General features: G+C 34.0%; 1 protein-coding gene across 1 annotated transcript in view; it reads right to left on the bottom strand.

Annotated features, from left to right (window-relative positions):
* Positions 1-16,961, bottom strand: part of LOC108717438 (CUB and sushi domain-containing protein 1) — a 786,063-nt gene that overhangs the window by 109,791 nt on the left and 659,311 nt on the right. Inside the window, exons 37-41 of the mRNA XM_041564732.1 lie at positions 14,962-15,080; positions 13,503-13,572; positions 6,695-6,811; positions 4,963-5,172; positions 2,477-2,665 (exon numbers count right to left, since the gene is read on the bottom strand). Of these exons, the coding sequence (XP_041420666.1) occupies positions 2,477-2,665; positions 4,963-5,172; positions 6,695-6,811; positions 13,503-13,572; positions 14,962-15,080 (705 nt within the window). The remainder of the gene's footprint in view (positions 1-2,476; positions 2,666-4,962; positions 5,173-6,694; positions 6,812-13,502; positions 13,573-14,961; positions 15,081-16,961) is intronic.

Here is a 16,961-nt window from a genome sequence, read left to right as displayed (position 1 = left end):
GTCTGAATTATGAAAAGGCCATCTCCCATAGACTCCATTAAAGTAAAGTAAGTTTTTATTTTTATTATATCCTTTTTCTCTGTAATAATAAAATAGTACCTTGTAGAACTAAAATATAACTAATCCGCCTATTGGGTTTATTTAATGTTTACATGATTTTCTAGTAGACTTAAGGTATTAAGATCTAAATAAGTAAAAGCTCTAGAAAACCCCAGGTCCCGAGCATTCTGGTTAACAAGCCCATACCTGTACAAAAATATTCTTCAGAAGCTCAAATAGCCGATATTTATTAAAGAAAAAAACAGAGAAAAGCCACCAGAAAAAAACTCGAGTATAAGCCGACCCGAGTATAAGCCGAGGTAACTACTTTTACCTACAAAAACTGGGAAACTTGATTGACTCGAGTATAAGCCTAGGGTGCTGTTAAATTTTCCTAGGGGAGAATTTGGCGACAAATGACAAAATCCTTTGTGTATATTTGTACAATAAGCAGGGTAGTTGTTTGTGAAAATAAAACCCTATGCAATCGTAGCATTACATATTGGCCCTGAACAGGTCATTAAGTGTATAAATAGTTGCTGAAATGGCTTGCATATGTCAGAGAATATTTGTAATTCTTTTGGATTGGGAGAGAGAGAGAGACCGGCATCCCGCAGTATATTACCATAACTGTGCAACGAACCTCACAAGTGCGTCGACAGCAATTCCTACACAATGCACTGGACATCAGATGCGGGTAATCTTTTCCTTCATGATAGCCTGGCCACCCAGGCCCCTTCAGCTAGGCAGGCCCTGTACTGGGCCCCTAAAACCAGCCGGTTTTCCGGCTAATCTGGCCCTGGCTGCGGCCCAATTACAGGAGAGGTCGAGTAGGAGGGGCTATCGGAAGCATGTAATGCAGGGAAAATGGCTGCACTGAACTAATCAATACAGCCAGGAACGAGGCAGCTGTGTGGGGCACAGGAGGATTTCCTCAGCGCAATTGATGCGGTTTGGGTGACTGACTCGAGTATAAACCGAGGTAGACTTTTTCAGCACATTTTGAGTGCTGAAAAACTCGGCTTATACTCGAGTATATACGGTAAGTAAAAGCTGACATGGTTCAATAGTAATCAATGGGACCATTCTCTTTATTTATTTCATCAGTTCATTAAAACATTTAGTTATCTTCATTGAATGGAACAATGTGATTCTCGCTGACTTTTTCGGAGAAAAAAACGAGCGCAGGAATATTTTGTTTCGTTTTATTCTTAAATAAGCTAGCATTCAAGACAAAAGGTGCATGAGTTTTGCTACAGTTTTTTTTACACTCATTTTTTTCATGACCTTGAAAATGAGTAGATAGGTCTCAAATACGCAAAAAATTTAGAGATTTGAGACTTAAGTGTAAAACCACACAAAAAAAATTCCTACAAAAATTAGCCAGGTTAAAGCTGTCAAGATACTATAGAAGTCATTGGGCCATTTCTAATCAATTCTGGGTTTTCCAGGTAAGGAATCTTTCCATTAATTGAATCTCCATACCTTAATTGTACCAACAATAATTTAAACATTAATTAAACCCAATAGGATTATTTTACCTCCAGTAAGAATTAATTGTATCTTAGTTTGGATCAAGTAGCTGCTTCTGTTTTATTATAGCAAAAAAAAAAAATGAAATATTTTTTGTTTATGTCTATGGTTCTGGATAATTGGTTTCCAAATGACGGATCCCGTACCTGTAGCACATACCCCAGTACAACTTGTGCAACAGTTTCAGTAATTTTTATCTTTCAAAATTGCAGAAAAATGTGTTTCATTTACTGATCTCAAATCATAATGTGTACCTAACATTATTAGCGGTATTCACAAAGGAACAGTGACATATAAAAATCACACATGTAATCAGAGCACAATTAAAGCACTTTTGAATAATGACATAATTATGAAACATTGTAGCTAATGAATCCCATACCAAATTGCCTCATTTATACAATCATATTATGTTTTCTTCTGAGACTTCCAAATTCATTGTTAGTTGTAGTGTTAATTCTATGAACACTACAGGGCAAATTTATTAATTATTTTTTTTGGTTAAAACTCAAATTTTGTTTAAAACAAATTCGAATTGTGAATTATCCAAACTCGATTCAAGTTTTAATTTAACTTTAAATTCGAATTTTGAGATTTATCAAAGGAGAAAGTTTTTTAAATTTGAATCGAGTTTTTATAATTCAAATTGCAGTTGTTTTGAGTTTTCGTGCCTGCTCCTGTTTAGAAGGAAATTTCTGTTGAATCCCACAAGCATGAAGGACATATCTTACAATACTGCTTTTGCTGATTACTCTCCGAATCAATGTGCCTGAGAAACATCAGTAAAAGTCAATAGAACAACTTTTAATTAAACTTGATAAAGGACCTGAATAATACTGCACTGTTTTATCAAATATTTAACACACAGTAATTGGCAAGGCAGCTTTTAGCATAATGCACTTACCTTCACATCTTGGAAAAGGATGGTTCCAGTTTCTATTAATACCATGCTGGCAAGTAAGAACAACTTGTCCTACTAAGACATACCCTGGATAACATTCAAAAGATATTGATTGCCCCACGCTATAATCAGAGTTAATGATGAATCCGTTCTTAAAAGGATGAGGATCTGGACAGTTCTGCAATTCATAAGCTGTGAAAACATGAAGATGTTTTTCTCTAGTAAAAATACTGAATACATTTAGAAATTGAAAAAGACTTTTTAAAACAGCATTCTTTCTAGCTGAGTGGAAATGTGATTCTCGTTTTGCTACCTCTAGTAAAGTTCTGCTCAAGGCAAAATTCTCACCTTGTCATATAGCAAAAACAGTACTGAAACAGGGTTACATTATAAATTATATATGTATAGATTTTAACAAAACTCATATGCAACCTTTTTTAGATCAATGGCAATGGTTATTACAAATGACAAATCATAGGGGAAACCGTTTTGTACAGTATTATTTGCTCTTAAAATGCAGCAGAACATTATTGAGGGAATGTAATAAAAGTCGCAAAGAGCAAAACAATTAGCACAAATAAGAATGAAAAGTCTCAATTCGCAATGTAATACTCTTCCTTAAACTGCTATTACATTGCGAATTTTAATTGCGCATTGCGAATTTTAATTGCGCATTGCGAATTTTAATTGCGCATTGCCCACTTTTAAGAAGTGCTTGAAGGTGTCGTAATCCTTTGGAGCAAACATAACTTTTTCAGTAAGAGAAGTTTTATTACATTCACTGCGCACTGGCGCAAACTATAAAACTCGCAAACCTTCTTCCACTGTCGGAAGTGGTCGCTGTACAGTTTCCGGGTTCGCAAAAGCTATATTAAATTCGCACAAAGGCAAATTTATTCGCACAGAGGCATAACTTTGTAAATATATTTTTTCATTACCGACTTTTATTACATTCCCCTATATATGTGCTAAGCAGCAAATTCTTGGCTCATGACACTTTTATTTTTTTCTATCAATGAGATTATTTATAAAACTACCCATTACTGCACACAGTAGTGGTCACTGACTTGCCACAGATGCTGCTAAGTGAGAACTGCACTTTCTGGCACATTTTTCCTCAAAATACTGTGTTTTCTTCTCCAGAATTCCAACTTTTTTTGCAGTCACCTAGGAGGAGGTTTTGTGCATGATGCCAACACGAAAGCAATTGTGCTTGTACTTTAACTCAAGTCAAATACAGCACAGATGCACAAAAAGTTTCAGAACAGGCGGCAGACAGTGTCTGGCACAAATCAAAAGCACAAAAAGCACATGTTGAAACAAGTACCTTTAATTAAAACATTTTTCCTGCAACCGACTGCAGCACTTGTGGTTCTAAATGACCCCTTGCGGCAAACAAACAAACACAAATGATCTGTGCTACACCAGTGTTTAGCTATAGGTGTATTAAAAGGGCGAATTACACGGTTTTATTTAAATGACACTAATACAATCTAAAACTGCTAAACCAAAGTGTAATGTATCAGTTAAATGTGTAAAAAATCAGTTAAGAAACATTCTAATCCAGTATATACAGTATTTTGCTTTTGCAAAACTGTGTTCTTGTTTTTACCCCATGAATCTGATTGAATGCTGAAAGTAGCTATACTTACTACTTATATAATCATTTAAGATATATTATAATACTAGAGAACAAAAGAGTTCAGGTGTGTGCTACTGTTTCAGTGTTAGTTTGAAAAGTTTATAATTAAATGTTTGGATATGCAAAGCAGTAGTGGTCCTGGGGAAGAAACAGTGTTTAGCTACAAAAATTTCCATTTTCATGGAATGCCCTATAGGCTGGAGCTTACCCACTGGGTTTTAAAGTCCTTTAATCTTAATGTAGACTAATTTTTAGTTTAGGGCCTATTTAAAAAACTGTAAATAAAGCAGCTGTGAAACTCTGATTGACTTTAAAGTTTGATCTGCAAGGCACTGTCTTTTATTTTAGAATTAAATCAAATAATATAGTTATATAAGGGATGCAAAATACAATTTACTGTACTTGCACCTTCCAAATGAAAAAAAATGTCTTTGTCTTGAACCAGGGTTTCAAATCCTCAAATACCAATCTCCTTCCTGTTTTAAAAATAACAAAGCAAGAGTACCTGTACTCTAGCCTTACATGGCCTCCTTGCTCATAGTCTTTGCTGGTGTTTATGTGTTTTGAAAATACTGATTCCTCCTTTCCACCACATTCCCCATTTACCAAATGGCACATTGTAACTATATAACTCCTTTATGCATCTGCCAAACTGCATAGCGCGCAAGCGTGCATGTGCAAACTCTGGCTTTATTATTGATCCCCCTTCTGGAGCAGTAATATTCCAGGATGAAAGTGAAATGCTCTGCCTATCTTATGAAGCACATAGAGTTGTGCTTTATGTATGGTATAAGATCATCAGCTTGTACATGGGGATAAAGAGAGAAATATAGTACATTCAACTTACCTTGGTAAACAAGCTTAAACCCTTTTTTATTTTCCGAATGATCACTAAAAAAGTGAATGAGCACTTCATGTGTTGTACTGAGTAGTGATGGAGGAAGTTCAACACCAGTGAACTGTCCAATCTGTGAGCTTGTATGATAAGGTCCATTTTGAATTTCAAGGATATCATGGTTTGCTTCAGTGGAAAAATTTTCAAACTGAATATGAGCACCTGTACAATCAATGAAAAGGTATCATAGCAATATGTTATCAGCACTTGAGCTCCTCTATGATTATAGTACAGGTATGGGATCTGTTATCCGGAAACCCGTAATCCAGAAAGCTCCAAATTATGAAATTGTCATCTCCCATAAACTCCATTTTATCCAAATAACCCAATTTTTTAAAAAATATTACCTTTTTCTCTGTAATAATAAAACCGTACCGTTACTTGATTAAAACTAAGATATAATTAATCCTTATTGGAAGCAAAACCAGCCTATTGGGGTGTTTTCATGTTTAAATAATTTTCTAGTAGACTTAGGGGCCCATTTACTTCGAAGGAATAGAGGAAAAATAGTTTGAATTTCGAATGGTCGAATATGGCTACTTCGACCATCGAATGAGCTACTTTGACCTTCGACTACGACCTTCGACTTCGAATCGAACGATTCGAACTAAAAATCGTTCAACTATTCGACCATTCGATAGTCGAAGTACTGTCTCTTTAAAAAATTCTTCGACCCCCTACTTCGCCACCTAAAACCTACCTAAGGTCCCCATAGGCTTCCAAACAATTTTCTGATCGAAGGATTTAATCGTTCGATCGAAAGAATATTCCTTCGATCATTCGATCATAGGAATAGCGGTAAATCCTTCGACTTTGATATTCAAAGTCGAAGGATTTTACTTCAACGGTCAAATATCGAGGGTTAATTAACCCTCGATGTTTGACCCTAGGTAAATGTGCCCCTTAAGGTATGAAGATCCAAATTACTGAAATCCAGAAATCCCCAGGTCCCAAACATTTCGGATAACAGGTCCCATACCTGTACAATAAAAAGATTTTAGAGATATCTGTTACTCCCCTCAATACAAAATCAATACAAATCATAGCTTTTATCAAAACAGACATACAGTAAGTCAAACTGCATATTACATTCTTTTATGTTGTTTATTAATAAACCAAAGCTGCAACTTTAAGTTAAACCATTCAGGAATCTATATATTTTTCCTTAGCTTTCCCATAAAACACAGTTTTCAAAAAAAAAAAAAAAATAGACACAGTTCTACAGTTTAGAGAATTTGTTTGATAGTTCTACAGTGGGGAGGATTTGGATCTGATTGTTGGGTATTTCTTTATATATTTTTCTACCCATATTTTTATAAATTTTTTACCCATGTTTATTTGATATACAGATCAAACTTATAATTGTTAAATAAATAGAAAAGGGTTCATAACAAATTAACAAAAGCTGTTGGTTGAACATGATATAGTACAATATTTTTAGTTTTTATTAAAGACAAATAGGCATTATACAATTTCTTGTATATTTACAACCTATTTAATTAATTACTTAATTTACAACCTAATTAATTAATTTTTATCTAACATTCTGCACATATTACAAAAACTGACATATACAAATACATGTATAAGTGCACATTTGTCCTCTATGAGAAGAAGCACCTGGTTTAATTTAAAAGTATGTTCTACAGTTATAATTATACAGTTATAGAGCATTTATACTAACCATATCCCACTGGCAATATAATCTTCCATGTGCAATCTAAGTTACTGGGATAATTTCCAGGAAAACCCGGGCTTAAGATGACTCCACTCATGCTGATCAATGTTCCACCACATCTTGCTAATAGACAAAGAAAGAAAATGAACATTCGTTTTGGTCATTCATACAGTAAATGCTCTTTTAGTTGTGGTAAGGTTGTGGGGAATAAAGCAAATCTGTCCCAGATAATATTTTCTGTAGGCTATCATGATGTGCCAATACAGTATATCCTAGAATAAACTAGTGCAATTGTGTCATTATAGAGCCATTTTCAAAATGTCATAAAGCATGCTTGTATGTTACAATGGCGTTTCTCCATGATCAGAAACCACATAGGTGGATAATAAATTAATTGTTCTTGGACTTTGGCTGTCAGGTTTATGTATTCTCTAGTTCAAAAAAGAACTCCCAGGTAACATCCAAAATCTCAAAAATGTGTGTGATCAAGCACCTATCACTCGACGGAATCTATTTATTAAGCCTCACATTTTTCTGGTTGAATTTTTAAGGTGAAAAACTTGAATTTTTAGAGAGAAAGTAAAATGTTTTGAGATTTATTATGCTCCAAAACGGCTAAAAATCTGAATCCGAAGATACTCCAGCTAAAATTTGCACAATTAGAATTGTTGGATGAATTTGTGAAGACTTTTCCAGCAATTTTTGATTGGATTTTTTTAGTGAATTATGTTTAGGAGTTAGGTCAAATTTTTATTTTTAATAAAATGAGAAAAATTTGAGTTTTAATAATTACCCCCCCAAATCACTTGAAGATGTGGAGTAATTGAATCATACACAACACACACCTTAAAAACGTGATTACTAAAAATCCTGTTTGTGAGTACTAAGATTTACACAATTAGTATATTCCCCATGTTTTAGTAAATATTGATTATTAAGTATGTTAACCATGTTACAAGTGATCCATACTCTAAATACACAAAACCTACACCACACAACACCAGAGGCCTATTTACAAATTTTATGAGGTCGGAAAAAAACAGGGAGCGCAAAAAGAAGGCAACAAAACAAAATATTTTAAAAAATATAATTCTGTATGTGATTGTTTGCAAAAAACATTGTTTCATTAATTTTCAATGTTTTCATAAACTGGGAGAATAAAAAAAAAAATCAAATGACTGCTATAGAAAGTTGGTAGCTTTTACTTGCCGAGTTTTTTCTGCCAAATGTTCATGATTTTTTCATTATTTGTAGTGATGGGCGAATTTATTCGTCAGGTTTGAATTTTCAGCGGTTTTCCATGTTTTGCCGCCGGCGACAATTAATAAGTGCCAATTGTCACAGGTGTTAAAATTCGCGTTTCACAATTTTTTTGCCATATAGTGAAATTTTTCGGGAAGCGAAACGGGATAAATTCACCAATCACTGTTTATCAGTTATCTTTCTGAGCACAGCAATATCCAAATAGTTCTCTGTATTTCTCCTGGCATATTTTTTTGTCTGTATCACAGTTGGAAATTTGACCATAAGGTGACACTGTTTTTACAAAATTCATGATATAAGCGCTTTAAAATCAGCTTAATATGTAAAAAAAAATTAAATGCAAAAGTGCTAATAGGAGCACCCAGCGATTTTACATACATTTTTTTTTGAGAAGGTTTAAATTTCCTTAAAGCCTAAAATGCCATACAGTAATAAAGGTCTCTTAGAAAATTGCACATGGCAACAAAAGAAAGGAAACATTAGGCTGTCAAACAAAATTATATTGGCAAGTAATATTTTGAATTAAACATTTTGCCTTTATATATTGTATTATACCATTTTATTTTGTAATAAATATGCCCTGACATTTGCCTCTGGATGAGTATGCACTCTTTATCTTGATGCCAGTTACTGCCAGTACTATGTTTGATGTCATACAAGGAAATAGAGTATTGGCTGTAGAGGTTTTGGGGGTCAGGGACCCCCCCCCCAGCACAGGGTCCCTGTGGAACTGAAGGATTAGTAGAGTAAAGCTTCTGCGCCAGTACCAGACGGGGAGCTGTGTCCCAAGACAACATTTTAAACTGTAAAAGAGCGTTTGTGAGTACCCACCAGAATAAAAAAACAAGATTACATATAAGGAAACCTCTCCTTTTATCTGATGGTGTCGTTGCGACTGGAGGGGGATTAACACATATGTAGTATACTTAGTAATCTCCATAAAGCACAATACAGGGTGTTATATACTAAACAATAGTGATGGGCGAATTTATTCGTCAGGCGCGAATTCACGGCGAATTTGCGCGATTTGCCGCCAGCAAATAAATTCGTGAAACACCCGCGAAAATTCGCCCGAAAAAAATTGCGTCAAAAACAGGCGCTGGTGTCAAAAATGGGCGCCGGCGTCAAAAAAATGGGCACCGGTGTCAAAAACGAGACGCCGGTGCCGTTTCGTGAATTTTTCGCCGTTTAGCGAAATTCACAAAACGGTGCAAATTCGCCCATCACTACTAAACAATATTACCCTATATATTTTTTCTTCTTTGCTCCTGTGCGTTTGGCACTAGTTCCTTTTTTAAAATATTTGGATGAGTATATACCAATTAATTTTTTGTAGTCATTGTTTTTTTTTTTTTTTTAACTTTTTGTTTATTCAGGTTTAACATTTTATACAAAATGCAAATGAATAGTTGTAATTTGTAATTCTGTGTCACAACATACAGTAAAATAATATAATATAAAATAAAAAGCATTTTGCATACATTTTCCGTTGTCACCGTGTCATTATTTCTAGTTTTTCTACATGATCAGAGAATATAGCTTTATCACATTCAGTGGGGGCATAAACATCCTATGTGGGAACATCTTTAGTAATCCAGGCATTCCATATTAAATCATATTTGTCTAGCTTATCTTTCAGCAGGTATGTCATTTTTGTAGTCATTGTTTTAATTAACGAATAAGCAATCCTCTTATTTTAAAATATCGTTAAATTACAGTCCCCAGAATAACATACCTTTCTCCCTCCATTCAGATGTATTTGGTTTCTCTATTACAGTTACAGATCAGTTATTTTAGTTACTTCTTTGTTTACCATGAAGCTCCACCTTTTTGGTTTCTAAGCACTTCTTCTCTCTCTGACTATGAAGACCTCAAAGAGATGCCTTCTGGGCATACTAACTGCCTCTGCTCCAATGGAAATGAATCAGACATGAACAGTAGGCCCCTTTTTAAGTGCTTATTGAATTGAGTCCAATCCATTTATTAGAGGCTGGCTGGAAGTGGTATATAGAAACCTCAACCCCCATCCTATACCTTGCATGTCATTCGGACACATGAGGTACATAGTGGCAGCCCCATTGAAGCCCCATCCTTACCACCTGCCCTAATGCAGTAAGTACAGGGTTAGCTGCTCCTCCTGATGTTGTGCTTGTCACTAAGCACTACATTGCCTACATTTTCAATCTGTATGTATAAAATATAAATAATTATTTCATTTCTCTAGGCAATGTATACATAAATATGTGGTTACCAAATAGCATTTGTAAAATGAAGAACACATTTTTGGTAGGCCATTTTGAGTTTACTAGAACCTGAATCCATTGAATTTCTAATCATGTTTGTCCTTTAACCTGTGTTTTTGTAAGTAATTGTTAGTTAAAGTTCCTAAACCTGACTGTTTTGCCAACCTGACTGTCCCATCTCAGCCTGTCAGTTAAGGTTTCTAATGTTTCTGCTGCAAAAATATGGCAGCCCCTCATAGATGAGCACAGGGAGTTAGATGGATAATGTAAAAGCTTTGAGCAAATACTTTATGGCAAAATTATAAGTAGCAAACAAAGCCAATACTATGATAGATGTAAAAATGGTTTAATTTCTTTTGTCAGTATCTCTTGAATGTTTTACATTTTATGTAGACATAAGGGCCTATTTACTAAAATTCTAATTTAAATTTTTTTCACAATTTTTTTTTCTCTAAATTTTTTATTTTTTTTTCTCTAAAATGCTAAAAAGTCGAGATTTATTAACTGTAAAAACCACAAAAAAATGTGACAAGTAAAAGCTGTTGAGAATCTATAGAAGTCAAGAAGACCTGTTTTGATCCTGTTAGACCATTTGGACTTTTAAAGGTTTACTGGTTTTCTTTGTCTGGAAAACTCAAAGTTTTAGAGGGCTTTTGAGTTTTTTTTTATATTTTTAGTGCATCGTTAAGCTTTTTTTCTTTTGTGCTTTTTATTTTCAGATCTTTTATTAACTTTAATAGCATTCTTGGTTTTAAAGAAAATTAGTTTATTTCTGGATCGTAGGGGTCCATTTACTAACCATCAAATAGATTTTTTCCACAATTCTCGAAAGTTTTGTGTTCTTTTCTATATTTCTTAAAAGCACTAAACATTAGAGATATATTGTACGTGGGGTTTGTTTATCAAAATCTGAATTTTTCTGATCAATTTAAAAAAGTCCACCAAACTAGAATCTACCATTTGACCTTATTTATTATTAAAAAAGCTTGATTTAAATCGGATTGGGGGAAAAACTCAATAAAATAGAGCGTAAACTTGAATTGTACTATTTTTGGGTATTTTTTCCCGAATAGCTTGATTTTTTTCTTGCTTTTTGCTGAAAATCCCACAATTTCCAGATTTTTGCCCAAAATGCCTGAAATGTAGTGATGGGCGAATTTGCGCCGTTTAGCTTCGCTGAAAAATTTGCGAATTTCGCGCAAAATTCGCGAAACGGCGCCGGCGTCTCGTTTTTGACGCCGGCGCCCATTTTTTTCGAGAAAATTTTTTTTGACGCCGGCAAATTGTTGCCGCGAATTTTCGCGGGCGTTTCGCGAATTTATTCGCTGGCGGCGAAACGTGCAAATTCACCACGAATTCGCGCCTGGCGAATAAATTCGCCCATCACTACTGAAATGCCTCAGATTTTCGGGCTAATACCAGAACAGACTACAGAAACTTCCTAATTGGATAGGGACCTCTCCAATTAACTAATATACAACCTTGGCAGGTCTGAGATGGCAAATTTTTGGATTCTGACTCTTTGCAGCCTCTGAGTATAATAAATCCCAAAAAATTCACATTTTTTTTCCATTACAAATTTGGATTTTATAGTATAGTTTTTAGCATTCAGACTTTAATAAATAACCCCCTAAATGTAAAAACCACAAAAACCTCTAATGTAAAGCTTCTCCAAGTAAGAATTGTTCAGGTCCTATAGAAGTCAATGGGAACTTCGCTAAACTTATTTAACCTCTTTCAATTAATTCAGATTTTTATAGGTTTTACTAAATTAGCATTTTACATTTTTAAGTGCGTCACTGTTTTCATTTGTGCTTTTTAAATTTGGATCTATTAATAAATTCAATGACATTCGTGGTTTTACAGTTTGTGAGTTTAGTCGTGGTTTGAAAAAACTTTTAAAACCACTAAAATTTGACCTTGTGTGGAGATCCAAATTACGGAAAGATCCCTTTGCTGGATTCCTTTCCCCAGGTCCAAATTCTTCTGAATAATTCCATACTTGTAAAATCCTGTTCATTGTGTATTACTCTTTGAGTCTAAATATATGTATAGGATTGATGATTTTGGATTTTACAGTTTCATTCTGATATGACAGAATAGAATTATATTTGTCATATAATTTACAATGTGTGTGAATGCTTTTATAATGTTACTTGCTATCATGTTGATTTGTATTTGGTCCTGAAATGTTGCACTGAGGAGTACACAGGAAAATTAACCTATTCCCACCAGGTTCTTGTTCTTGTTTATCTTTTATAATTCAAGTAAAGGGAAGAGATTTTAATGAGTGAATTCGAGGGAATTTTCGAAGTAAAAAAATTCGAAACTCAAAGTAATTTTTTGGATACTTCGACCATCAAAAAGTATACTACGACTTCGAATTTACTTCGACTTCGATTCGAAGTAAAAATCGTTCAAATATTCGACCATTTGGTAATCGAAGTACTATCTCCTTAAAAAAACTTCGACTTCAATACCACATAGCAGGGGACCTTTTACAACATATTTACACATCGAATAAAAATCCTTCGATCGATCGCTAAAATAGTTCGAATAGTTCGAATCTAACTATTTAATCGTTCAATCGAACGATTTTTATTCGACCGCTGGATTGCCAAATTTGTTGGAAAAACTTTGCATTCGATATTCAAATTCAACGTTTTTTAATTCGGTGGTCAAATCTCAAAGTTTTTTTGTACTTCAAAATACGACCCTTGATAAATCTGTATGTGTCGCAGGGAGAATGAAGGATATTGTTTGAGTATTAAAGATTAATCTTGGGAGGTAAACACCAGAAATCAAAGGGTCTTCAAAAAGTGTCCCTAGACACTTATAAGGAAAACCAGGGATCATGTACATTTTATTTTTAATATTGCCACACACAACAGACACAGGGTGGAATAAGTAGATTAAAAGCATGACATATTTATTTAACTGAAATTGCATTTCCTTTAGTTTCCATTAGTATTTAACAATAATAAAATAACGAATTTTGATCATATTTAAAGTAAAGCTGGAAGCCAGTTTCAAGTGGAAATGACATGATAAAATATAGATTGAATCTCAAAATAATTGTACACTTTTACTTTCCAACTCATTTGTTTTTCCAAACTGGAATATACTTGCTGAAGGTTTCACTAAGTCAGCGCACTAGTCATAGAATATAATTTTTTCAGATCACATATTTAACTGTCCCTTTACTGGGTTCCATTATGTTGCATCAGTATGTAATATTGCAAAGTTTGTCTGTTCCCAAGAAAAAAATATGTCTATAGTACCTATAAAATTAGAAAAAATATGCCTACCAGTACATAGTGGTGATGGGTAATTCCAGCGTCTTACTGTTCCAGGCATGCATGAGATATGGGAATGCCCCTACAGATTTTTGAGTTAATAGAAGAAAAAAAAGACTATGTTAGAGGATTTTTTTTCAGTTATCAACTAATGATTTAATATATATTTAAACAGGAAAACGTGAGAATTGTATACAGAATATATAATATAATATATGCTTTTCTAGAGAAAAGGGAAAATTAATAATACTGAAATACAATAAACGTCAGCATAACATGTCCTGAGGATAAGATAAGAATTTTGGTATTTAGTTATTGTCCCCATATTTCATTGATCTCTTTTGGTTAATTAAGCATAATAATAATAACAACATTTAGGGGGTTATTTATTAAAGTCTGAATGAAAACAACTCTATAAAATTCGAGTTTTTTTACTAGAAAGCACAAATCTTTAGAGGAAAAATCCCTTGAATTTATTATACCCCAATTCTGCTAAAATTCGGAATCCAAAAATATTCCATCTCCAACCTTTCACGGTCCTGTAGAAGTCAGTGGCAAAGGTTTCATTTCAAATTTGAAGATATCATGGTCTGCGCTGAGTTTCATCCAAAGATTTAAAAAAATTGTGGGCTTCAAGAGATATCACGAAAAAATAAGTGTTTTGGAGATAAAACCTGAAAAATTTGGTTTTTGCTTAGCAAGTTTTTTTCCAAACTAATTTTTTTCCAAACGAGAGTTTTTTTTAACAATACATATGGTAAAATCGTGGACAGAAGTTTGGTCAGGGTTTTTTTATTGAGATAATGAAATAAAATCTGATTTTAGTAAATAACCTCCTTAAAGTTGCCCCCAACCTCCTGTTACCTGCATTAGAACTGCTCAATAATTTTTTTGGGCAAATTTGACCCGTTTTGTTTCCCCAAAAATTTCGCCACTGCCGAAATGACGCAGACAGCCATTAAAGTCTATGGGCATCAAAATTATTTTGTCGTGCAGCGAAATTTTTTTGACGCACGTCTTTTTTTTTTTTATGGGCGTCATTTTTTCGGCGAAACAAGGCGAAAAAATTTGCCCATCCCTATTTTTTTGTTTGTTTGAAAATATTCTTCATACTATCACATTGAGCATTGCAGTAATCTCCAAACAAGACAACATATATTGGAACAATTTTAAGATATATACAGAAAAGTATCCTGCCAAAATTTTAACCATAATTTAGTGCTTGGAATCACAGATGAGAACCAATGTTTGTATTAGGGAGAAAAAATCCACAATATTTGCTGTCATAATTGTTTTGTGTCAAGGAAGCTTAAAGGATAAGTATGTAGCCAAAATAGGCAGTTATCCATTTGTTGTGGTTTCAGTGAAGTTGTTTTTAGGATTAATCAATACCCTGATAGCTTTGTGAATATCCTAAACATTAATCATTTTGCCACCCATTAAATAATATTTGTATTCACACTGATTGTACCTGTAATGTATATCCAGGCTCACACTGAAAAGATACCACATCATTAACCATGTATCGATCTCCACTTTTTATTCCATTGTTTGGAACTAAGGGTTCTGGGCATGCTGTGAGCCCAACAGCTACAATCATAGAGAAGAGAATAAAAACAATGTTATGCAAGAAAAGTAATAATAAATAAAACAAGCATATCTTTTCAAAAGTAAAGTATTCTAGGATGCTAAATAGCATCTAAATAAGCCACCTTAATATCTATGTAAAACAATTGCACCCCTGTTTTTCTAGTAATCAAACTAGATAGGTTGTTTCTTGTTATTTTACTGGAAATGTTTGATGTGTGTTCATCTCTAGGTTGCCCAGCTAAAATTGGCTAACTTCGAAATGATGCACTCTACTAGATACTACCAGCATTATTTTCCTTTATAATATCCACATGGCATTTGTTTATGATAGTAATCTAACTGTGTAGTCAAGTTGTTTCTTCCTTTGGATTTTAGTTCTGGTCTTTATCCAGACTTTGATCTTCATTCATCTGCCATGACCATATGCCTGTTATATCAGATACAACCCTTCTGCACAATTCATATTTAAGCATGTACCCTTTCTGTCTGATCTTAATTCTTATTGTTCCATTATAGTTTCTACAGTACCTATGAGCATATCTGGTACTCTTGCCTGCCAATCTGAAAGCTCCAGTAATTGGAAGTATCTGAGTAGCTAAGGGCTGTTCCCAAAATCAAAGGAGACATTTAGGGGGTTATTTATAAAAGTCCGAATTTATCTCAATATTTTCTGAAAAAAACTCAGACTAAATCCGCACTCGTTTTTTCGCATCATTTATTAATACACATTTCCAAAAATTTTGCTTGCGGGGAAAAAAAAAAAGAAAAATCGTGAAAAATAAGAATCATACAAATTTTTCAGATTTTCCCAGTGCAGATCACCAAATCATTGGGACTTCTTCCATTGACTTATATGCAACCTCGACAAGTCTGAGATGCCGGATTTCTTAATTCTGACTTTTCCATCCTCTAGGTTTAATAAAAAGTCAGATTTTATAATAAACTTTTTTGGGATTTTTGCATTTAGAGTTTAGTAAATAACCCCCTTACTGTACAATCGATTTTCCCAGTTAGGGGTGAAATCTTGCAGTGTTATCATATATTTACTGTATATAAGGCCCAGCATTGTGTGTGAGTGGTTTGAAGCAAAATCGATGAACTGTCTAATAATAAAAAAAAGTAAGATTGTTCAGCAAATAAAGCTGTCACTAATATTTTTTACACAGTCATTATCTTCAGCATAAAAAGTGACCTTTTGGAGAAAATATGGCATGCAGTATTATAAATATGTATATAAATATAAATATTACTGCTAACTGCTAATTTTATCACTGCAACTAGCATACATAGTTTGACACCTTTACAGCAGAACTAAAGGTAGTTCTTATTCTTTTTTTAAGTATACAGGTATGGGACCTGTTATCCAGAATGTTTGGGAACCAGGGTTTTCTGGATAATGGATTTTTCTGTAATGTGGATCTTTATGCCTTAAGTCTACGAGACAATCATGTAAACATTAAATATACCAAATAGGCTGGTTTTGCTTACAATAAGGATTAATTATATCTTAGTTGGGATCAAATACAAGCTACTGAGAAGTACAGCTAAACACTTGGCTCTAACATACAAGGCAGGTGCCTTCATTAGGTGGAAGATAAGAAGGAAAGGTGTAGTTAAACTACAACATACATAGGCTACTGTGCTTGAAAATAAAATAAAGGATGACAGGGGGTTCTAGCAGCAAACAATATAACAAGTTTTATTGTCCAAGACAATAGATCCACAGGATAAGCAATATGGTAGTTGAAGGTGCACCTCTGGGATGAAATGCCCAGATCTGGATCCCATACAGTGGAATAATCAGGGTATATATCTAAAGCCTAATTCCTTATCCAGCTGCAGTCCTTTCACTATAGGCAGATTCAAAGCCTAGGAGAGAGC

The sequence above is a fragment of the Xenopus laevis genome, chromosome 5S (genome assembly GCF_017654675.1).
Source record: "Xenopus laevis strain J_2021 chromosome 5S, Xenopus_laevis_v10.1, whole genome shotgun sequence".
Taxonomy (NCBI): Eukaryota; Metazoa; Chordata; class Amphibia; order Anura; family Pipidae; genus Xenopus; species Xenopus laevis.
This window is presented reverse-complemented; position numbering and strand designations above follow the sequence as displayed.